The 25,254-nt window shown below is 48.6% G+C and overlaps 1 protein-coding gene across 1 annotated transcript; it reads left to right on the top strand.

Annotated features, from left to right (window-relative positions):
- Nucleotides 1-11,342: 11,342 nt before the first annotated feature.
- Nucleotides 11,343-15,090, top strand: bcl10 (BCL10 immune signaling adaptor; the record flags this gene model as incomplete). The annotated part of the gene is made up of 2 exons (XM_085978354.1): nt 11,343-11,640; nt 14,273-15,090. Coding segments are annotated over 2 exons (669 nt in total), but the record flags the coding sequence as incomplete, so codon positions are not given.
- Nucleotides 15,091-25,254: the final 10,164 nt, after the last annotated feature.

Genomic DNA, 25,254 nt, shown 5'->3' with positions numbered 1-25,254 from the left:
ACGCCCCGGCCGCGATATTCGGCAGCGCCCCCTGATTTACCACCGGACGCTATGTCCGACAGGGTCAGGGTGGCGTACCTGCGGCTGGGGTGGCGCAAATTAAAGTCGAGGTGCGGGGCAGCCATTTTTGTTGTTGGCCGCCTGCCAGCACCTGCCTGCGCTCCTGTCCCCGGCCTCCTGAACCGCCCCCCCGCCCCCCCCCCCCGCAGAGTGCAGGCTGCGCTCCAAGAGCCCGGCACTTCTCCTCGGTGCCGGGCTCTTTTGCCGGCACTCCCGATCCCCGGGGGCCCAGCTGGGCCCCAGATCGCGCTGCGCAAGGCCCCTCCCCTTTAAGAAGGGGAGGAAGGCCTGCAATACTGCAGCACGACGTGCCGCAGCATGTGGCACTGCGGCACGTAGCGCCACGATATTCACTCGCAGCGCCCCAGGAGGGATGCGGGGCGCCTCCAGTAGCGCCGCTACCACTCAATTTCCGGTGCAGGGGCGCGAATGTTTCCAGGGCACTAGTTTTAGCGCCCTGGCGAGGCTGGTGCCCCAAATGGGGCTATACTCAATTTCTCTCCTGTAGTATTCCCCGGGGATATGCACTCGGGCCTCAGGTTATCGGTTATATATATCACGATGAAGGAATAGAGAGTTTTATTTTTTTAAATTTGTTTATGGGATGTGGGCGTCACTGGCCAGGCCAGCATTTATAGCCCATCCCTAGTTGCCCTCGAGAAGCTGGTGGTGAATCGACTTCTTGAACCGCTGCAGTCCGTGCGGTGAAGGTGCTCCCACAGTGCTGTTAGGGAGCGAGTTCCAGGATTTTGACCCAGTGATGATGAAGGATCGGCGATATACCTCTAAGTCAGGATGGTGTGTGACTTGAAGGGGAACTTGGAGGTGGTGGTGTTCCCATGCGCCTGCTGCCCTTGTCCTTCTAGGGGGAAGAGGTCGCGGGTTTGGGAGGTGCTGCCGAAGAAGCCTTGGCGAGTTGCTGCAGTGCATCTTGTAGATGGTACACATTGCAGCCACGGTACGCCGGTGATGGAGGGAGTGAATGTTTAAGGTGGTGGATGGGGTGCCAATCAAGCGGGCTGCTTTGTCCTGGATGGTGTCGAGCTTCTTGAGTGTTGTTGGAGCTGCACTCATCCAGGCAAGTGGAGAGTATTCCATCACACTCCTTACTTGTGCCTTGTAGATGGTGGAAAGGCTTTGGGGAGTCATGAGGTGAGACACTCGCCGCAGAATACCCAGCCTCTGACCTGCTCTTGTTGCCACAGTATTTATGTGGCTGGTCCAGTATATTGAAGTTTGCAGATGACACTAAGGTAGGAAACATAGTAATAAGTTGTATAAATGGGAACAGGAAGTTAAAAAGGGGGCATAGACAGACTAAGTGAGTGGGCAAAACTGTGAATAAATTTTTAAAGTAATTAAAGGGGTAAGTCATGGCAGGAGAGTTCAGACCCGTGCTCTGCTCCTCCTGCTCTATGTGGGAAGTCAGGGATGCTGCCAGTGTCCCTGATGACCATGTGTGCGGGAAATGCATCCAGCTGCAGCTACTTGTAGACCGCATTGCGGCGCTCGAGCTGCGGGTGGATGAATTTTGGAGCATGCGCGATGCTGAAAGGCTCGTGGATAACACGTTTAGCGAGTTGTGCACGCCTCAGGGTAGGGCAGCACAGGGGGTGACCATCAGGCGGAGCAACAAAGGCAGGCAGGTAGTGCAGGGAACCCCTGCGGACATCCCCCTTTCAAACAAGTATACCGCTTTGGATACTGTTGAGGGGGATGACTCACCAGGGGAAGGCAGCAGCGGCCAACTTCCTGGCACTGGGGGTGCTCCTGCTGCCCAGGAAGGGGGGAAAAAGAGTGGGAGAGCAATAGTGGTAGGGGATTCTATAGTAAGGGGAACAGATAGGCGTTTCTGTGGCCGTAGACGTGAATCCAGGATGGTTTGTTGCCTCCCTGGTGCCAGGGTCAAGGATGTCACTGAACGGCTGCAGGGCATTCTGGAGGGGGAGGGAGAACAGCCAGTGGTCGTGGTCCACATTGGTACCAACGACATAGGTAAAAAGAGGGATGAGGTCCTGCAGCAAGAATTTATGGAGCTAGGTGAAGGATTAAGGAGCAGGACCTCAAAGGTTGTAATCTCTGGATTACTCCCGGTGCCACGTGCTAGTAAGTATAGGAATAGGAAGATAGAACAGATGAATGCGTGGCTAAAGGGATGGTGCAGGGGGGAGGGCTTTAGTTTCCTGGATCACTGGGTCTGCTTCTGGGAAAGGTGGGACTTGTACAAGTCGGACGGTTTACACCTGAACCAGGGGGGAACCAATATCCTTGCGGGGAGGTTTGCTAGCACTGCTGGGGAGGGTTTAAACTAACTTGGCAGGGGGTTGGGGTACAGAGTGGAGCTATAGTAGGGGGTGATTTACGGCCAAATACAGAGGGAAAAACAAGTCAGCTGGGAAGGCAGAGCAAATATGTGAAGGCAAAAGAGAATATGGCAGGGCTGGAAGGCATTTATTTTAATGCAAGGAGTCTTGCAAATAAGGTGGATGAACTGAAGTTGTTGTTGAACACATGGGAGTACGATATTGTTGCTATCACGGAGACATGGTTGAGGGAGGGTCAGGACTGGCAGCTCAATATTCCGGGGTATAGAATCTTCAGGCGAGACAGAGGGGGGTGTAAAAGGGGAGGGGGTGTTGCAATATTAATTAAGGAGTCAATTACTGCTGTAAGGAGGGATGATATATTAGCGGGTTCCTCTAATGAGGCCATATGGGTAGAACTTAAAAACAAAAAGGGGGCAAGCACTTTGCTGGCAGTGTACTATAGGCCCCCAAACAGTCAGGGGGAGATAGAGGAACAGATATGTAGGCAAATCTCAGAGAAGTGCGAAAATAATAGGGTAATAATAGTGGGGGATTTCAACTTCCCCAATATAAATTGGGACAGTCAGAGTGTGAAAGGCTTAGAGGGTGCAGAATTCTTAAAGTGCATCCAGGAGAGCTTTTTGAGCCAACATGTAGAAAGTCCTACAAGAGAGGGGGCGGTACTGGACCTAATTCTGGGGAATGTAGCCGGGCAAGTGGTGGAAGTGTCAGTTGGAGAGCATTTTGGCGACAGTGACCATAATTCGGTGAGATTTAAGGTGGTCATGGAAAAAGACAAAGACGGCCCAGAAATAAGGGTTCTAAATTGGGGAAAGGCCGATTTTAATATGATAAGGCAGGATCTGGCCAAAGTGGACTGGGAGCAGCTGCTTATTGGAAAATCCACATCAAAACAGTGGGAGACTTTCAGAAGGGAAATAGAGAGAGTACAACGCCAACATGTTCCTGTAAAGGTCAAGGGTGGGACCAACAAGCAAAGGGAACCTTGGATGACAAGGGATATACAAAAATGCATTAGAAATAAAAGGGGGGCTTTTGGCAGTTACAAAAGACTAAAGACAGAAGAAGCCCTAGAGGAGTATAAAAAGTGCAGGGGCATACTTAAAAAAGAAATTAGGAGGGCGAGGAGGGGCCATGAAATAACACTGGCGAGCAAAATAAAGGAAAATCCTAAGATGTTTTATAAGTATATTAAGGGCAAGAGGATAACCAGGGAAAGGGTAGGGCCCATTAGGGACCAAAGTGGCAATCTGTGTGTAGAGCCAGAGGATGTAGGCGGGGTTTTAAATGAATTTTTTGCATCTGTGTTCACTATGGAGAAAGACGATGCAGACATAGAAATCGGGCAAGGGGACTGTGACATACTCGAACATATTAGCATCGAGAGGGAGGAGGTGCTAGCGGTTTTAGCGGGCCAAAAAGTGGATAAATCCCCAGGCCCGGACGAGATGTATCCCAGGCTGCTGTGGGAGGCAAGGGAGGAGATTGCAGGGGCTCTGACACTCATTTTCAGAACCTCTCTGGCCACAGGGGATGTACCAGAGGACTGGAGAACAGCTAACGTAGTACCATTATTCAAGAAGGGTAGCAGGGATAAACCAGGGAATTACAGGCCAGTGAGTCTAACATCTGTGGTGGGGAAATTATTGGAAAAAATTCTGAGGGACAAAATTAATCTCCACTTGGAGAGGCAAGGATTAATCGGGGATAGTCAGCATGGCTTTGTTAAGGGTAAATCATGTCTAACAAATCTGATCGAATTTTTCGAGGGGGTGACTAGTGGGGTGGATGAGGGAAATGCTGTGGATGTGGTTTACATGGACTTCAGTAAAGCTTTTGACAAAGTCCCGCATAGGAGACTGGTCAAGAAGGTAAGAGCCCATGGGATCCAGGGTGCCTTGGCGCGTTGGATCCTAAACTGGCTGAGTGGCAGGAGGCAGAGGGTGATGGTCGGAGGTTGCTTTTGTGACTGGAAGCCTGTGTCCAGTGGGGTACCTCAGGGATCGGTGCTGGGTCCCTTATTGTTTGTGATCTACATAAATGATTTGGATGAGAATGTAAAAGGTATGATCAGTAAGTTCGCAGATGACATGAAAATTGGTGGGGTGGTAAATTGCGAGGAGGAAAGCCTCCGGCTACAGGACGATATAAACGGGTTGGTCAGATGGGCGGAAAAGTGGCAAATGGAATTTAACCCTGAAAAGTGCGAGGTGATGCATTTTGGACGGACAAATAAGGCAAGGGAATACACAATGAGTGGTAGGACCCTAGGAAGTACAGAGGGTCAGAGGGACCTTGGTGTACATGTACATAGATCCCTGAAGGCAGCGGAGCAGGTAGATAAGGTGGTTAAAAAGGCATATGGGATACTTGCCTTCATTAGCCGAGGCATAGAATATAAGAGCAGGGAGGTTATGATGGAGCTGTACAAAACGCTGGTGAGGCCACAGCTGGAGTACTGTGTGCAGTTCTGGTCGCCTCACTATAGGAAGGATGTGATTGCTTTGGAGAGGGTGCAGAGAAGATTCACCAGGATGTTACCTGGGATGGAGCGCCTCAGCTATGAAGAGAGGCTGGACAGGCTGGAGTTGTTTTCCTTGGAGCAGAGAAGGCTGAGGGGGGACCTGATTGAGGTGTACAAAATAATGAGGGGCATAGATAGGGTAGATAAAGAGGAACTTTTCCCCTTAGTGGGGGGGTCAATAACAAGGGGGCATAGATTCAGGGTAAGGGGCAGGAGATTTAGAGGGGATTTGAGGAGGAACTTTTTCACCCAGAGGGTGGTTGGAATGTGGAACTCAATGCCTGAAAGGGTGGTGGAGGCAGGAACCCTCACAACATTCAAGAAGCATTTGGATGAGCACTTGAAATGCCATTGCATACAAGGCTATGGACCAAATGCTGGAAAATGGGATTAGACTGGACAGGGATGGATGGGCGGCGCAGACACGATGGGCCGAAGGGCCTCTTTCTGTGCTGTAAAACTCTAAAACTCTATGACTCTATGACTCTACGTGTGTGGTCATTCACTTTGTATCTGAGAAAGACAAATGGGAATATTTTCTCAATGGGGATAGACCAGGAGTTGTGGAGGAGTAAAGGGATTTGGGTGTCCAGGTACACGCATCACTATTAGCTAGTGCACGGGTACAAAACCTAATCAAAAAGGCTAAAGGAATGTTGGCCTTTATCTCGAGGGGGGTTAGAATACAAAAATTAGGAAGTGATACTTTACAGAGCCTTGGTCAGACCCCATCTGGACTGCTGCTTTCAGTTTTGGGCTCTGCACCTCAGGAAGGAAGTCTTGGCCTTGGAGGGACTGCAAGATAGATTCGGTCTTCACACCAATATGGTTACCAGTGATTTTTATTGATTACTAATCCAAAGATTCAACACACTTAATGTCTAAGCAAGAGCATACTTGGAGATCTGAGCCACATTACCCATTCGGTCCCGAAGCAGAGTGCGTAACCTTGTTTCCTCTCGGCTCGCTGTCCTTTGCTGGTGTCTCTACACCAGAAGCTGTGTTCTTGTACCCTTTTCAGTCAGTCACGCGACCTCCGAACCATCGACACTGCCGTGATTAGCACCTCCCCAGTTTCGCCCTCCTTATCAGGCAGTGTGCCTGTTGTCTGCTTTCTGATTTGCCTGCTTGATCTGTTTGGTTAACTTTTTTGTCTCCATTTGGCATATCAGAAGATGAGATGTCTCCCTCACAGCCCAGATGTTTCGTGTGATCAGGAGCCAGTTGTTTAGCAGTTCTGCTTTTCCCATTGTTACAGGATACTAACACTTCCTTATCTGATGATGACCTCCTGGTGTGATTAACTTCTGACTAGTATGCAAGTTCCACTCGTCTTTGCTCTCTCTTAATGCAACAGCAGTTGTTTTTAGGTTTGCTGAGTATTTCCAGCATTTTCTGTTTTTATTACCTTAAAATTAGCGCTCGGTCTTTTGGAGTTAGAACTGTTTCACACAAAGGCCAGCGGAAATCCAAAACTCTCCTCCTCCCAAAAGGCTGTGAATGCTGGGGCAATTGAAATTGTCAAGACTGAGATTGATGGCTGTTAGGTAAGGGTATCAGGGGATATAGAGCAAAGGCGGGTAACTGAAGTTGAGGTACAGATCAGCCATGATCTGATTGAATGGTGGAACAGGCTCGAGAGGCTGAATGGCCTCCTCCTGCTCCTGTATGAAATCTAATAAACACCTAGCCAGCCCTGCTGTCCTGTGAGTCTAACCCTTTTAATGTGTAACTCTCTACCACAACTAGTTGAGGCGAATAACACAGATGCACTTAAGGGAAAGCTGGATAAACACATGAGGGAGAGAGGAATAGAAGGATATGGGGATAGGGTGGGATGAAGAGGGGTGGGAGGAGGCTGGTGTGGAGCATGGATCAGTTGGGCCGAAGGGCCTGTTTCTGTGCCGTAATTACTTTGTAATGTGAACTTTAACTTCAAAGATGACTCGTATCTAAATCCTATCCATGGAAAAATGGTCAAAAGTTTCAAGAAGTGAAATTTATGCTTAACTTTGGCAAACGTATTTTAGGCAAATTTCTTGAAGCTTGTTGCTTCATGTGCAAATTTCTTCCAAGTTTTTAAGAGCCAGTTATTTTGAATGTACAGAGAATCTCCCTCCACCGCAGAGCACGTCTAATTAACACGAGAAACTCCCTCCGCAGCAGAACACAACTAGTTATTACAGGATTCAGAACACCGTAGCCTATGACTTAAAATAATCTTAGCAACTATACCACATATTTAATCCTGGGTTCCAAGAACATAGATACAGGAGGAGGCCATTCAGCCCTTCGAGTCTGTTCTGCCATTCGATGAGATCATGGCTGATCTGTGACCTAACTCCATGTACCCGCCTTCGGCCCATATCCCTTAATACCTTTGGTTAACAGAAAGCTATCAATCTCCGATTTAAAATTAACAATTGATCTAGCACAATTGCCATTTGCGGAAGAGAGTTCCAAACTTCTCCCACCCTTTGTGTGTAGAAGTGTTTCCTAATTTCACTCCTGAAAGGTCTGGCTCTAATTTTTAGACTCTGCCCCCTAGTCCTAGAATCCCCAACCAGCGGAAATAGTTTCTCTCTATCTACCCTATCTGTTCCCCTTAATATCTTGAAAACTTGCAGCTTTACGAATGATGGTCTTGCCCTACACAATGCTCTCGCCAAACTATTAAACTCCAAGCTAAGGCTAATAATACATTTCGTCCGTTTATAAATCTGCACGTGATTGGACTTGCTGTGAGCAATGCCATGGGACCTCTGCTGGTAAGATATGCCGTTTGTGCATTTTCTGGTTGTCCATCGCACCCTGTAAATTATGCAAAATATACGGCACCCTTGCATTTCATTGGGCGCAGTGTTCCCTCTGGACCTCCCGTGCAGCCGGCTCGCCGGATTTTCGGTGCGAAAAACCACGCGTGCGCGGTATTCTGAACGGGCCGCTCAGCCCCTTAAAGGGGCCGCGCACCCAAAAAAAATCATTGGGTGAAATTTCAAATACATACAACAACAACTTGCATTTATACAGCGCCTTTAACGTAGTAAAACATCCCATGGCGCCGCACAGGAGCGATTCTCAAACAAAAGTTGATACCGAGCCACATAATTGGGACAGGTGAGCAAAGGCTTGGTCAAAGAGGCAGGTTTTAAGGAGCGTCTTAAAGGAGGAGAGAGAGGCCGAGAGGCACATTTCAAGTCGACATACTTGCTTCCTGTTGTCATATATTTTTGTGCCAATATTCCCGTTATAAATTCCTCTGTCCACATTTTGTATAGAAAAATGCTATGTCAACTGTCACGCTTGTAAATGCAAACTGCCCACAGACTGCGGCCAAAATCTCGGAAGTGTTTCTCCCAGCCCCAACACCATCTTGTATTTTTGGTAAGCTTTCCGAAGGCAAGTTAATATTTAAAAAAATTATGTTATACAAGATCTCTTCCAAAAATGTTAATTTCTTTATCTAAACGTTAACCGTTTCCTACTTTACAACAGTGACTACACATTAGCGGTAAAGCGCTTTGGGACGTCCTGAGGCCGTGGACGGCGCTGTATAAATGCTAGACTTTAATGCTGGGTCTTTTAAAAGCTAGCACTTCCACACAGGGACAGGAGGAGGCTGTTCGGCCCCTCGCGCCTGCTCCACCCTTCAATTAGATCCCCGGCTGATCTGTATCTTAACTCCATCTGCCCGCCTTGGTTCCGGAACCCTTAATATCCTTACCCAACAAAAATCTATCGATCTCCGTTTTGAAATTTTAATTTGACCCCCCCGCCCCCAGCCTTGGCAGCTTTTTGGGGAGAGAGTTCCAGATTTCCACTCCCCGTGGTGTGAAGAAGTGCTTCCTGACATCACCCCTGAACGGCCTGGCTCTAATTTTAAGGTTCTGCCCCCTTTGTTCTGTACTCCCCGCCCCCCCGAGGAATAGTTTCTCTCGATCTACCGTATCATATCTATTAATCATTTTAAACACTTCTGTTAGATCACCCCTTAATCTTCTATAGTCTTGGGAATACAAGCCCAGTCTGTGCAACCTGTCCTTGTAATTTAGTCTTCTATGCCCCGGTATCATTCTGATGAATTTTTGCCCCTCCAAGACCGACATATCCTTCCTGAGGCGCGGTGCCCAGATCTGAACGCAGTGTCCAGGTGGGGTCTGATCAGAGCTGTAACATCGCTTCCTTCCCTTTGTACCAACCCTCCTCGAGATAGAGGTCAACCTTCCATCAGCCTTTCCAGTTATTTTCTATGCCTGTCCACTGGTTGTTTTTTTTAGTGCTTTCTGTACTTGGACCCCTGAATCTCTCTGCTCCTCCACAGTTCCCGGTCTCTACCCGGTTAGTACATGCTCTGATCTCTCCTTTACTGTCAGCAAATGGTCAAAAAAATTCTCACTTGCGACAGCACAAGAGTGATGCCAGCTACGTCGGGAAAGAAAAGAAAGATTTGCATTTCTATAGCGCCTTTCACGGCCACCGGATGTCTTAAATCACTTTACAGCCAATGAAGTACTTTTGAAGTGTAGTCACTGTTGTAATGTGGGAAATGCAGCAGCCAATTTGCGCACAGCAAGCTCCCACAAACCGCAATGTGATAATGACCAGATAATTTGTTTTTGTTATGTTGGTTGAGGGATAAATATTGGCCAGGACACTGGGGAGAACTCCCCCCTGCTCTTCTTCGAAATGGTGCCATGGGATCTTTTACGTCCACCTGAGAGAGTAGACGGGGCCTCCGTTTAACATCTCATCCGAAAGACGGCACCTCCGACAGTGTAACTCTACCTCAGTACTGCCCCTCCGACAGTGCAGCACTCCCTCAGTACTGCCCCTCCGACAGTGCAGCGCTCCCTCAGTACTGCCCCTCCGACAGTGCAGCACTCCCTCAGTACTGCCCCTCCGACAGTGCAGCGCTCCCTCAGTACTGCCCCTCCGACAGCGCAGCACTCCCTCAGTATTGCCCCTCCGACAGTGCAGCGCTCCCTCAGTACTGCACTGGGAGTGTCAGCCTTGCTTTATGTGCTCAAGTCCCTGTCACTTAAGTGATGGGAAGCTTGCGTGAAACCGAGGCCCCATCTGCTCTCTCAGGTGGATGTAAAAGATCCCATGGCACTATTTTGAAGAAGAGCAGGGGAGTTATCCCCGGTGTCCTGGGGCCAATATTTATCCCTTAATCCACATCACAAAAAACAGATTATCTGGTCATTATCACATTGCTGTTTGTGGGAGCTTGCTGTGCGCAAATTGGCTGCTGCGTTTCCCACATTACAACAGTGACTACACTCCAAAAGTACTTCATTGGCCATAAAGCACATTGGAACGTCCGGTGGTGGCAAAAGGCGCTGTAGAAATGCAAGTCTATCTTATAAAAATCTGAAGATTGCCAGAGGAAGATAAGACTGACGCAAGTTCTGTGGCATTGGGATTCGGGAATTAGATGAGTTTAAAAGTTGGAGGCTGTGCGAGCCTTAATTCTGACAGCGAGGACGCAGTTGCTGTGAGGAGTTACTGGTGAAAGCAGTCACTTTTCCTCAAGCTACATGGAAAGGGAGAGTTGACCCTGAGCTAGCCGGCTGAGGAAATTCGGGACAAGGGGGAGAGAGCTTACCTCTTTAAGGAGGAGTGCAGCGCTGCTTGAAAAGAGAGGGGCATTAAATCATGGAAAGTTTCAACCTTGCTACGGTGCTTCGTGAAGATCGTTCCAAAAGCTACTGACATGAATCAGTCATTCATGAAAGAAAGACTTATGAAATAATACTGAGCGGCCTGCGGGTGGTGCTGTCCAGGGAGAGTATAAATACTCGGGCACGGGCCCAGCTTGCGCAGGACATTCTTAACAGGAACTAGTGAAGGACACAACTAGACCTCCATGTTGTAAAACAGTTGATTAATGCTTTGTTTAACGTTTAGACCAAGTTCAATTCAATTCAATTCAATTCAATTTTATTTGTCATATATGCAGCAGACGTGTGTACTGCACAATGAAATGTTGATTTTTACGAGTCCTCCAACATTGGAATAAATATGGCATAACAATGATAAAATACTAATAGAAATACAGTAATAATAAATAAAACAACAGTAATAAATAATAAATTATATGTTCATGAGCCTTATGGCCTGGGGGTAGAAGCTGTTTCGAAACCTGCTGGTACGAGACCGTATGCTTCGGTATCTGTTACCGGACGGGAGCAGGGCGAAGAGGTTGTGGCTGGGGTGGCTCGCGTCTTTGATGATTCTCAGGGCCTTCCCCTGGCACCTCTCGGGGTAGATATCCTGGACAGCAGGTAGTTTAATTCCTAGTAGTTTTAATACGTCAGCTACTGTTCTGAATGTCTCCATTTAAAGGACATGTGCTGTAAACGACTGGAGATGTGGATCGGCGTTTGGCATGAGAGCTTACTGCCTGTATTCACTAATGTCTTCAACCTTCTGGTTTGCAGGCTTTAGAAAAACTGAGGCCATACTTATGTGATAAAGTCATTGCGGAAAGACACTTTGATTTCTTGCGAGCGAAAAAGATCCTGTCCAAGGAAGATACAGAGGAGATTTCTTACCAGATATCGAGCAGGCGAAAGGCAGGAAAGCTATTGGACCACCTCACGGAAAACCCGAAAGGCCTGGATACTCTGATCAACTCCATCAGACGTGAAGGGACCCAGAACTTCCTGGTCCAGAAAATAACGGATGAGGTGCAGAAAATTAAAAATGAAAAGCTGATCCAAAAAGGTAAAACGAGAGTGTTTTTCTCTCCTCCTCAAAGTCTGTGTGAGCATCTCTTCTCTTTGGGAAGAGAGTGGAACCTCCATTATCCGTCATCTTTGTCTAACTATGTCATCCACTTTCAGCACGGCGCCTTTTTAGTTAGTTGCAATTTTTGGTGAATTAAACTACAGGTTTCCTTTTTAAGACAAGGCCGTCTGTGGTCTCTTTTCTCTTTGTTCACGGGATGTGGGCGTCGCTGGCAAGGCCAGCATTTATCGCCCATCCCTAATTGCCCTCGAGAAGGTGGTGGTGAGCCGCCGCCTTGAACCGCTGCAGTCCGTGTGGTGAAGGTGCTCCCACAGTGCTGTTTGTATCCTTCACTACTCACATCCACTTCCTGCTTCCATCTGCATCCACCCTTGGGAAAAACTCTCTTTCTCGTTCTCATTCTCCCCCGACCCCCCAAGTCACTTAAAACCGTACTTTCAAACTTCCAACTATCTAGCCTTTGACCCTCCATTCGCCACGATACTTCTGCAGCTATTGGTCGGCTCAATCATACCCTCTCCTCCACCGTCAATGCAGTTGTTCCCAGTTAGACCCTTACTCTCTCCCATCCTGGTCGTGTCTCTTGGTACGACTCCCGATCTCCGCTCCCTTAAGTACAAGGGACGCAGACTTGAACGGATACGGTGCACACCTGGTTTAGTCATTCACCACCAGATCAGGCTGGGCCACATTATCTGGCCCTGCTCTCCTCGGCCAAAGCTGCTCACTACTCCAGGATCATCCTGGAATGCAAAGATAACCCCCCGGCTTCTTTTCTCTACTACCGCTCCCCTCTTAAGCTCCTCCCCCTGCCCTTTCCACCCTCACCTCCCAACAGGTGCGAGGAGCTCCTGGACATCTTTGTCGCTAAGAGACCATCCGTTCAGCTGCCTCTGCCGCTTCCCTTCCTTCCGCTAGCCCACCAGGCCAAACTTCCACAAAGGTTCTTCCCCCCTTGTCCTAGCCCTGAACTCACATCTTTCTCCAGTTTCTCTCCAATCTGCCCTCATGCCCTCTCCGAGCTCATCTGGTCCATTGACCCACTTCCTGCTCCCTCGACCCTATTCCCACTAAACTGCTGACCAGCAAACTTCCCTTCCTGGCCCCCATGCTAGCTGATATTGTAAACTGTTCCCTCTCCTCAGGTACGGTCCCCCTCTCCTTCAAATCTGCCATCATCGCCCCACGCTTGACCCCTCTGTCCTTGCAAACTACCGCCCCATCTCCAACCCTCCTTTTCTCTCCAGAGTCCTTGAGCGTGCTATCACCTCCAAAATCCGTGCCCATCTTTCTCGGAACTCCACGTTTGAATGTCTCCAATCAGGTTTCTGCCCCTGCCACAGCACTAAAACAGGCCTAATCAGAGTCAGAAATTACATCCTATGCGACTGTGACCACGGTAAGCTATCCCTTCTCGACCTCTCTGTAGCCTTTGACACGGTTGACCTCACCATCCTCCTCCAATGCCTCTCCTCCATTGCCCATCTGGGTGAGACTGCCCTCGCCTAGCTCCATTCCTCCAAGTTTGCAGACGACACAAAGCTGGGTGGGCGTGTGTGCTGTGAGGAGGATGCCGAGAAACTCCAGGATGATTTGGACAGGTTGGGTGATTGGGCAGATGCATGGCAGATGCAGTATAATGTGGATAAATGCGAGGTTATCCACTTTGGTGGCAAAAACAGGAAGGCAGATTATTATCTGAATGGCAATAGATTGGGAGAAGGGGAAGTGCAACGAGACCTGGGCGTCCTTGTGCACCAGTTGCTGAAGGTAAGCATGCAGGTGCATCAGGCGGTTAAGAAGGCAAATGGTATGTTGGCCTTCGTAGCGAGAGGGTTCGAGTACAGGAACAAGAATGTTTTGCTGCAGTTGTACAGGGCCTTGGTGAGACCACACCTTGAGTATTGTGCGCAGTTTTGGTCACCTTATCTGAGGAAGGATGTTCTTGCCATGGAGGGAGTGCAGCGATGATTCACCAGACTGATACCTGGGATGGCAGGAATGATGTATGAGGAGAGATTGGGTCGATTGGGCTTATACGAGCTGGAGTTTAGAAGAATGAGAAGGGATCTCATTGAAACTTATAAAATTCTAACAGGACTGGACAGACTAGATGCAGGAAGGATGTTCCCGATGGCGGGGGAGTCCAGAACCAGGGGTCACAGTCTAAGGATAAGGGGTAAGCCATTTAGGACTGAGATGAGGAGGAATTTCTTCACCCAGAGAGTGGTGAACCTGTGGAATTCTCTACCACAGAAGGCAGTTGAGGCCAATTCATTAAATATATTCAAGAAGGAGTTAGATATATTTCTTAAGGCTAAGGGGATCAAGGGATATGGGGAGAAAGCAGGAACAGGGTACTGAGTTTGGATGATCAGCCATGATCTCATTGAATGGCGGAGCAGGCTCGAGGGGCCGAATGGCCCACTCCTGCTCCTATCTTCTATGTTTCTGTGCAAGTCTATCTTTCTTGTTTCTGGCAAGGAATTACGTTCCTCTAATGTATTTTCCTTTGTAGCTAAACAATTTTATGGCAAACCGCGACAAACCAATGTTCATCCAGTGTTGTGTGTCTCTCTCTCCATTTCCCCCCCCCCATTTACTGCAGGAGCCTTTTCAAGTAGTTGTGGAATGTCCAACGATGTCAGTGAAACAAACAACCTGTCCAGTTTATCCTCGACTGAGTCCAACATTTCCAAGAGGACAGAAGCAAACATCCTGTTCCACCCGGAAGGAGAATTTAGTCCGGTGCCGTCGGCCTCACCGAGTCTCTCGCCCTTGGATCTGCAATCCACGTCCTCGCTGGCGAAAGCGGCCACAATGAGCAGCTTGGAAACCACGCCGGCCACATTAATGCTACCCAGGCCGGGGGAGCCGGGTGCGCCTTCCCTCCCCCCCGAACTCCAGGCTGAATCCGAGGGAGCCTGCAGCAGCACCAGTGACTCCGAATTCTTGCCCTTGAGGTCACGCTCCCCGTGACCCGTCGCAATCCCTAGCAACTGGGAGCAAAAAAAAAGTTCAACTTTACTGCAAAAAAAAAAATCAGTCGTGTGTTGAAATCGTAAGGATATTGAGGCACATGAATTTGCACGCTGTAACTTTTATGGTACAATATATGTCTTAATTATATTCTGGTACGAAACTGATATGGAACAGGCTCGAGGGGCCGAATGGCCTGATCCTGCTCCTATCTTCTATGTTTCTATGATTCCTTTTCCAAATGTGTACAGTTGCCTTCAGTTTCTGCACAAGTAGACGTCTGTCCGGCACGCCGAGCAGTGCTCTCCCCCATCCTCGCCGGGTTTTCGGCAGCGGTGCGAGTGGGCAACAACTGTTGATGTTGCCTGCTCGCACCCTTACTGAAAAGGGGGAGAGGATTAGCTCGGCGTGCGGCAGCAGCAGAGTGCCGCTTACCTAGTGCCTTAACGAGAGGGGAGGGGGGGGTGGCGGGGGGGAAGAAAAAAGAAAATGATTGGGCTACTCGGGTCTTCTCTACTTTTAACAATAAGACTTTGGACTGCCCGAGTCTGCTTTCGGAGCCTGAACAGGAACTGGGCTGTGAACTGCAGCTGAGGTGCCACAATAAGATGGTCCGGCCGTTGTGCTGGCTGGTGTCCTAACTGATGCACAGATGTTCCTATTCAGCAGAGTCTTTTTTGAGTCAAACATATTTATTTAAATATGGTAGTACTTGTTACAACTCATCAATTACATAACAAATCCATTACATTCATTAGCCGCAATAAAACAAAGCCTTAAAAACAGCTTTAGGGTTAACAGTATAAATGCAGTGATAAATTTTACAGATAAATCAATAATATTAACAGTACAGGTACCCATTGACGTAATAAAACTCACTACGCACTTGGTTTGAGTATAAAGCAAGGCTTTAATCAACTTGTTTCAGAACATGGAGGTCTAGTTGTACTTCACTAGTTCCTGTCTTACAAAATGTCCCTAGCAAGCTGGGCCGACGCCCGAGTATTTATACTCCTTGGACGGCGCCACCAGCTGGCCGTCCAGCGTTATTTCATGAGTAGTTTCTTTATGATGATGAGATTTATAACACCCATAGTGAAAAACAATTTTATGCCAGTCCTATTGGCAATCTAGTGACTCCTCATTTTTACTTGGTATTATCTAACCATGTAATATCATAGTCCTTATACATGGCCTTCAGCTTTTCCACGGAAAAAGGAGCCATCCACTTTCTCAAAGCCTGTGCAAACGCTGAATACTCGAATTTTCTTCTACTTACTGTTGTGATCAATGTTCGTTCGTTTGAGCGTTTGTTTCAGCAGTCTTGCTGCAATCTTTGGGTTAGCAAGGCATGGAAACCTCGTGTGTTCAGCTCGAGGGCGAGCGTGGGCAGAGGTGCCAGAAATGGGGCGGGGGGGGTGGTGGGTGTCGTGCACGTGCCCCCACACCGACACAAGGCTGGCGGTGGAGTTGAGTCTGGAGTCTTGGTTGCAGCCTTTTTATCGTTGCTGCAATTTAACAGAATATGATCTGAACCCAAGGCAAACTAACCCTGCCATCTCTAAATTAACGCTGCGCTGGATTTGGCTGGAGCGGGACATCTCACGGCGTACCCCATTAGTGAGACTTAGTCGCTCACCCTTCAGCTCCAAAAAATGTATTTGCGCCATAACTGGCCGGCAGTCGCGAGCGCGACGAGGACAGCGGGGCGTGTGGGACCTCAGTGAACGGCCGGATCAACAACGTATCTGGTACAAAAGCAAAATACCGCGGAGGCTGGAAATCTGAAATAAAAACAGAAAATGTTGGAAATACTCAGCAGGTCAGGCAGCGTCTGTGGAGAGAGAAACAGAGTTAACGTTTCAGGTCGATGACCCTTCGTCAGAACTGGAAAAAGCTGGAGATGGAACAGGTTTTTAAGCAAATGTAGGGGCAGGGAAAGGGGGGAGGGGAGGAAAGAACAAAAGGGGAAGGTCTGTGATAGGGTGGAAGGCAGGAGAGATTAAAAGACAAAAGGGATGATGGTGCAAGGCCAAAGGAGATGGTGATGGGACAAGTTAAGAAGCAAAAGATGAGTCTAGATGAGGTGTAAATGGCGATGGCAGAATCGTCAACAGCTGCCATGTGAGGGAGGAAAAAGAATAGGGGCTGAGGTTATGATCTGAAATTGTTGAACTTGATGTTGAGTCCAGAAGGCTGTAAAGTGCCTAATCAAAAGAAGTGTATCTTTTAAACGTTAAGCAAGAAACAAAGGAAGGACTGAGAATCATAGAATGATACAGCACAGGAGGAGGCCATTCGGACCATTGTCCCTGTGCCGGCTCTTTGAAAGAGTTCTCCAATTAGTCCCACTCTCCTGCTCTTTCCCCATTGCCCTATAATTTTTTTCCCTACAAGTATTTCTCCCATTTCCTTTTGAAAGTTACTATTGAATCTGCTTCCACCGCCCTTTCAGGCAGCGCGTTCCAGATCACAACAACTCGCTGCGTAAAAAATGTTTCCTCATCTCCCCTCTGGTTCTGGAGAATTAGAGTCTGCGCACTTGACTCAAGATGAATGGGACTTCCAAATGAATGCAACTCTGCTTTTAAAATGGGTCGACGGTGATGTTTTTTCATTCTTAATTTCCAAAACATTTCCATTATCCAGAAAACTGTGATAACCCGCAGAATGTTTCTCTTCTGCCATTTACATCTGCTCAGCCTTGACCTTTCTAAGTTTGGAAAAGCTTTATACAGTGCCCCACGTGAGATTGCAGTGCAACTTGTCTAAACCTGCTTGAGCCGAAGGCAAGAGCATAAATATGGCTCGCTTGTGCTGGCTTTGCTGTAAACAAAAATCCTCTGTGTCTGGAGAGTGTCGGACACAGCAGCTGTCAGCACTTTGGCATTTTTCTTTTCCTGCCGATACAAATCCTCCCGTGAGGTGTGTACATTTCTGCTGGCTCACAAAATGCTCAACTCGGGTTCTCTCCTCTCCTCGTCACTGCGACTGCCTGTCTGGTGGACGGGTCGCATTGTTCACATTCCCGATACGAGACTCCCAAAACAAGCGCTCTACTCGGAGCTCCGGCACGGCAAGAGAGCCCCAGGTGGGCAGAGGAAACACTACAAGGACACCCTCGAAGCCTCATTGAAAAAGTGTAACGTCCCCACCGACACCTGGGAATCCCTGGCCCAAGACCGCACAAAGTGGAGGAGAAGCATCCGGGAAGGCGCCGAACACCTCGAGTCTCTTCGCCGGGAGCAAGCGGAAGCCAAGCGCAGGCAGCGCAAGGAGCGCACGTCAACCCAAGCACCCCACCCACGCACCCCTTCAACTACCATCTGCCCCACCTGTGACAGAGACTGTAGGTCCCACATTGGACTCATCAGTCACCTGAGAACTCATTTTTAATGTGGAAGCAAGTCATCCTCGGTTCCGAGGGACTGCCTAAGAAGAAGGAAGCAGCACACTGACGTAGACTCCATCAGATCCTTTTGCTCATGAACGAAGGGGGAATAAAAGGAAAGATCTTGCATTTATATAGCGCCTTTCACGACCAACGGACAGCCCAAAGCTCCTTAAAGCCAATTAAGTGCTTTTGAAGTGGAGTCACTGTTGTAACGTGGGAAACGCGGCCGTTGATTTGCGCACAGCAAGTTCCCACAAACAGCAATGAGATAATAACCAGCTAATCTGTTTTGGTGAGGTTGGTTGAGCTTTTAAATACAGTATTGGCCCCAAGGATGCCTGGGCTAACTCCCCTGCTCTTCTTCCAAATAGCGCTGCGGGAACGTTTACGTCCGACAGTGCAGCATTCCCTCAGTACTGCCCCTCCGACAGTGCGGCACTCCCTCGGTACTGCCCCTCCGACAGTGCGGCACTCCCTTGGTACTGCCCCTCCGACAGTGCGGCACTCCCTCGGTACTGCCCCTCCGACAGTGTGGCACTCCCTCAGTACTGCCCCTCTGACAGTGCAGCGCTCCCTCAGTACTGCTCCTCTGACAGTGCAGCGCTCCCTCAGTACTGCCCCTCCGACAGTGCAGCGCTCCCTCAGTACTGCCCCTCCGACAGTGCAGCGCTCCCTCAGTACTATCCCTCCGACAGTGCGGCACTCCCTCAGTACTGCCCCTCCGACAGTGCGGCACTCCCTCAGTACTGCCCCTCCGACAGTGCGGCGCTCCCTCAGCACTACAGTGGGAGTGTCAGCCTAGATTTTTGTGCTCGAGTCTCTGGAGTGGGATTTGAACCCACGACCCTGTGACTCGGAGGCAAGGGTGCTGCCCATGTCTGACACCTCGCCTCTGGTTAGCATCTCCCCATGGTTTGACTTTTGGATCACAGCAGAGTGCAAGATTGCGTCAGCCTCCCTTCACACTCTGGCAGTGCTTTGTTGAACATTAAAATCTCTTGTGAAAGTAGCTGTTGCTATTTAACGTGGGCTGTGATTAAAATGCATCCCTCACCCCTCCAGCCTCGTTCAAAAATCTCTCCCAGCAAAGCTTGGGTGATTTTTGGATTAGGTGCTGTCAAGGTGCAAAACCCAAAATTGGACAGATTGTCGAAGCCTGCAAACAATATTAGGACCATGGGAACAGGTGGAGGCTGTTCAGCCCCTCGAGCCTGTTCCACCATTCAGTGAGACCACGGCTGATCTGTATCTTAACTCCATCCACCTGCCTTGGCTCCTTAGCCTTTTATACCCTTGTATATTTACTGATAAATCCACTTCTTCACAGAACTGGTCTTTCATTCTTCACGGCTAGCCTTCCCCCTCCCCGGTCCGGATGTTCTCAAAAGCCCTCCTGTAAACAAAACCGTGTAACCCCTTTGTAGCCTGGTGCTGATGGTGGTACTCTCATGAAGAATTTATTTCACCATTTAATCTGGTCAGAAAACATGGATTACAGTTAGGCTAATCCGAAAGCTCGGGTGTGCTACTTGAGATGCCCAAGTCACTAGTGTGGATATAAATGCTACACTACATTATGTTTAAACTAAATATTGTAGATTAACATATTTCAAATGCTTGCTTGCAACTATTGCCAGTCAGCATTCGCTGATGTGTCTGAAAGAAATTGAGATCGATCTCTGTGCGAAACTCTTTTTGCTGAACACCATTTATAACCGTGCGAAAATCTCTTGTAGTAGCTTCTTTTTATTTGTTCCTGAGATGTGGGCGTCGCTGGCAAGGCCAGCATTTATTGCCCATCCCTAATTGCCCCTTGAGAAGGTGGTGGAGAGCCGCCTTCTTGAACCGCTGCAGTCCGTGTGGTGAAGGTGCTCCCACAGTGCTGTTAGGGAGGGAGTTCCAGGATTTTGACCCAGCGACGATGAAGGAACGGCGACATACTTCCAAGTCAGGATTTGGAGGGGAACTTGGAGGTGCTGGTGTTCCCGTGCACCTGCTGCCCTCGTCCTTCTAGGTGGTAGAGGTCGCAGGTTTGGGAGGTGCTGCCGAAGAAGCCTTGGCGAGTTGCTGCAGTGCATCTTGTAGATGGTACACACTGCAGCCACGGTACGCCAGTGGTGGAGGGAGTGAATGTTTAAGGTGGTGGATGGGGTGCCGATCAAACGGGCTGCTTTGTCCTGGATGGTGTCGAGCTTCTTGAGTTATTGGAGCTGCACTCATCCAGGCAAGTGGAGAGTATTCCATCACACTCCTGACTTGTGCCTTGTAGATGGTGGAAAGGCTTTGGGGAGTCAGGAGGTGAGACACTCGCCGCAGAATACCTAGCCTCTGACCTGCTCTTGTAGCCACAGTATTTATGTGGCTGCTCCAGTTAAGTTTTTGGTCAATGGTGACCCCCAGGATGTTGTTGGTGGGGGATTCGACAATGGTAATTCCGTTGAAAGCCAAGGGGCGGTGGTTAGACTCTTGTTGGTGATAGTTATTGCCTGGCACTTGTGTGGCGCAAATGTTACCTGCCACTTAGCCCAAGCCTGAATGTCGTCCAGGTCTTGCTGTATGCGGGCACGGACTGCTTCATTATCTGAGGAGTTACGAATGGAATTGAACACTGTGCAGTCATCAGCGAACACCCCCACATCTGACCTTATGTTGGAGGGAAGGTCATTGATGAAGCAGCTGAAGATGGTTGGGCCTAGGACACTGCCCTGAGGAACTCTGCTTGTAATTGTTAGAAAAAGAAAATTCTGTATTGTTCACATACCTTTTTTATGGGGCTATTTGTAACATTTCAACCACTTAATGAAATGGGACAAATGTCACAACTGAACAAGTTGGTAGTATTAGTTGGGGTTGGATGAATACTTGAAGGGGAAATATTTGCAGGATCTAAATGCCAATCAATCCATTCAGTCAACTGCTGCAGTTAAGAGAACATTGGTAGGGAACGTGCTGGTTATTTGGTCCTGGCTGGTGAGGTCAGCTGGCGGTGACGTCTTTTGTTTGTGAAGACTGTTGTTTTTAAAGAAGTTCCTCAACCTTTGTAAGTGACTTTTTAAAAAAAAAAGTGTGTAAATGGCAAATGCAGTTCCACAATTTGTTCGCATTGTATTTGTTCATTTTTCATTGTAGTCAGGCTTAAAGATAGCGAAAGAAAATTGTAAATGCTAAAAAAAAAATTAAAATGAAACCGAAGGCACTGGAAACGCCCAGCAGAATTAGCCAACAAAGAAAGTCTTGTATTTCTATAGCGCCTCTCACGACCACCTGATGTCCAGAGCACTTTACAGCAAATTGAGTCATTTTTTTGGAGTGGAGTCACTGTTGTAACGTGGGAAACGTGGCAGCCAATTTGCGCACAGCAAGCTCCCACAAACGGCAATGTGATAATGACCTGATCATCTGTTTTTAGTGATGTTGGTTGAGGGATAAATATTGGCCTCAGGACACCGGGGAGAACTCCCCTGCTCTTCGAATAGTGCCATGGGATCTTTTACATCCACCTGAGATAGCAGACGAGGCCTCGGTTTAACGTCTCATCCGAAAGACAGCACCCCTCTGACAGTGCAGCGCTCCCTCAGTACTGACCCTCCGACAGTGCAGCGCTCCCTCAGTACCGACAGTGCAGCACTCCCTCAGTACTGCCCCTCCGACAGTGCAGCACTCCCTCAGTACTGCCCCTCCGACAGTGCAGCGCTCCCTCAGTACTGCCCCTCCGACAGTGCAGCGCTCCCTCAGTACTGCCCCTCCCACAGTGCCGCGCTCCCTCAGTACTGCTCCTCAGGCAATGTGGAACTCCCTCAGTACTGCCCCTCCGACAGTGCAGCGCTCCCTCAGTACTGCCCCTCCGACAGTACAGCACTTCCTCAGTACTGACCCTCTGACAATGCGGCGCGCCCTCAGAACTGCTCCTCCGACAGTGCGGTGCTCCCTCAGTACTGCCCCTCCGACAGTGCAGCGCTCCCTCAGTACTGCCCCTCAGACAATGCGGCACTCCCTCAGTACTGTCCCTCCGACAATGCGGCGCGCCCTCAGAACTGCTCCTCCGACAGTGCGGTGCTCCCTCAGTACTGCCCCTCAGACAATGCGGCACTCCCTCAGTACTGCCCCTCCGACAGTGCGGTGCTCCCTCAGAACTGTCCCTCCCACAGTGCCGCGCTCCCTCAGAACTGTCCCTCCCACAGTGCCACGCTCCCTCAGTACTGCCCCTCCGACAGTGCAGCGCTCCCTCAGTACTGCCCCTCCGACAGTACAGCACTTCCTCAGTACTGCCCCTCAGACAATGCGGCACTCCCTCAGTACTGCCCCTCCGACAGTGCAGCGCTCCCTCAGTACTGTCCCTCCCACAGTGCCACGCTCCCTCAGTACTGCCCCTCAGACAATGCGGCACTCCCTCAGTACTGCCCCTCCGACAGTGCAGTGCTCCCTCAGTACTGCCCCTCCGACAGTGCAGTGCTCCCTCAGAACTGTCCCTCCCACAGTGCCACGCTCCCTCAGTACTGCCCCTCAGACAATGCGGCACTCCCTCAACACTGCGCTGGGAGTGTCGCCCTAGATTTTACTGCTCAGCTGTCTGGCGTGGGACGTGTAAAGAGAAAAATAGGTCATTGGCGTTGCAAGTCATTTCATGGGATCTGATGAAAGGATCTATGCTCCAAAGATCAATAACCGGTCTGATTTCCTCTTTACCCACGGTGACTGATTTCCTGTGTATTTCCAGCTCTTTTCTGTTTCGGTTTTTATAAACGGTTGAAGTTATTTTCTAATCTCAAATTATGAGATTCTAGATGTCAATTTAGCAAAACTGCCATGCGTACATGTGACTCGTGGTTTTAATTGTCACAAGTGCAATAACTCGTGCACATATATGAAATTGACACGAACCAATTTAGTTACAATTCCTGCTTGTGTTCTTAAATCTCCAAACAGAGAGATTAAAAGCGATAGAACTAGTTGTGTAGTTTCAAAGCTAAACCTTGGCAATTAATTTTGTGCTAGCTAATGGCTTTGATAATAGGCAAGTTGGTGTTGGGTTGAAAAAGTAGTGTGTGTTCTTATGATTTTATCGATGTATTAAAAAGGGGGTAAACCAACCTGAGAAGGAATTATGTTCTCAAATCTTTTATGTGTTCAGAATACTCTTGGGCAGATCAGGAAGGGTCCGAATGGGGTCCTTTTTTTATATATAGAGAGCGATCTCTGTTTGTTTAAGAAGAAAAATGTAAGACTTGTATTTATTAAGCACCTTAACACAGCTCTCCAAAGCACTTCGCGCAGAACAAATTATTTTGCAAGTGCATTGACGGTTGTTATGTAGGTAAACCTGGCTGCCATTTTTGTGCACAGGAAGACTTCAAACAGCGGGGAGATCAATAACCAGGTGGGTGGGGTGATGAATAACCGGCTCGTTTGTTCTTGGTAGCAGTTAAGGGCAGGGCGTCGCCCAGCGCACTCGGAACTCCCTGCTGTTTTCGCGAAGTCGTGCCGCTGTCCGTTTGAAACGGGCAGGTGGGGCTTTGGTTTAATGTTCTATCTGACAATGGGCTCTCCAAAAATGGAGCATTTTCTCAGTGCTACACTAGCAAGTCAACCTATGTTATGTGTTGAAAAGTACAGAGTACATTTTTTGTGAAATTATAGCGTTAGGATTAGAGATGTTTGTTTGCTTTTTTAATTAATTAAAAAACATCTTTTTAGATTTTGTTAACTGCTCTACGGTGTCTACTTAAAGAGAGATGTTTTCTCACAAAGCCGTATTTGAATGTATGATACAGTGCACCTAAGTATTTGAATAACAGTATATGAATTTGTTCAGGTACCTAAGTTGAATTCCTGCCGTTGTTTGAATGTTAGTGTAATTTCCAGTTGTAAAGCAGTCGGTTGTATTTTATTACAGACCTCTCATTTTAGCTTGAATGGCTTCAAATGACAAAGTCCACCTTCAAGGAACTAAAACAGCAGAGGTCTCCACCTTTACTCTCTGCTGATAGCTCAGTTGGCAAAGGCAACATTTATCTTCCCCCAGGTTCATTTCCCAGTCACTGCTGAATTTGCTGCGCTCTCAACCAGGATGACCCTCTTTTTTTTATTCGTTCCTGGGATGTGGGCGCCACTGGCAAGGCCAGCATTTATTGCCCATCCCTAATTGCCCTTGAGAAGGTGGTGGTGAGCCGCCTTCTTGAACCGCTGCAGTCCGTGTGGTGAAGGTACTCCCACAGTGCTGTTAGGGAGGGAGTTCCAGGATTTTGACCCAGCAACGATGAAGGAACGGCCGATATATTTCCAAGTCAGGATGGTGTGTGACTTGGAGGGGAACTTGGAGGTGGTGGTGTTCCCATGTGCCTGCTACCCTCGTCCTTCTAGGTGGAAGAGGCCGCGGGTTTGGGAGGTGCTGCCGAAGAAGCCTTGGCGAGTTGCTGCAGTGCATCTTATAGATGGTACACACTGCAGCCATGGACCTGGGGGGTGGGTGGTATAATAATCAGTCTCTGCATTCCTGGGCTAGGGAGAGAATAATCCAGTTAGGGTTGCTGCTTTTGATTTGTTTCTGGAAAATGCATACGTGTTGATGTTGGGAGAGGATTGGATTGCTTCCTGCTTTTGACCCCTCACCTGGTCAAATTCCAACACTTTCTCTGACACACTCATACTGAATAATAGAATTAAAGAAATTTACTGCACAGAATGAGGCCATTCGGCCCATCGTGTCCGTGTCGGCCGACAAAGAGCTATCTCACAAAGAGCTAATCCCACTTTCCAGCTCTTGGTCCGTAGCCCTGTAGGTTACGGCACTTCAAGTGCATATCCGAGTACTTTTTAAATGTGATGAGGGATTCTGCCTCTTCCACCCTTTTAGGCAGCGAGTTCCAGACCCACCCCCCCCCCACCCTCTGGGTGAAGAAATTTCTCCCTAATCCTTCTATTAATTAATTTAAAGCTATGCCCCCTGGTTATTGACCTCTCTGCTCAAGAATGGCTAGTTAGTCACCATACCCGAGGGTGCCCATGACACCATTTCCCCAGCAGTAACCGATCCGTCAGAGGAGGGATTAGGAGAAAATTGGCCAAAAAATCCTTAATGACGACTCCATTGGTGTTTATTTGTATTTCAACCTAATTATTTTAATACTTTAACTGCTGTCACATGCTTGGATCTGATTCTATGTACTCCAGCTGAATTTGTAGTTATTTAATTCCGCAATGTAATTCAGGAGATCGCC

This window comes from Somniosus microcephalus, chromosome 3 (genome assembly GCF_052327205.1).
Source record: "Somniosus microcephalus isolate GS21.2 chromosome 3, FLI_Smic_1.0, whole genome shotgun sequence".
In the NCBI taxonomy this organism is placed as follows: Eukaryota; Metazoa; Chordata; class Chondrichthyes; order Squaliformes; family Somniosidae; genus Somniosus; species Somniosus microcephalus.
The sequence above is the reverse complement of the archived record's forward strand: the minus strand, read 5'-3'. Positions and strand labels throughout refer to the sequence as shown.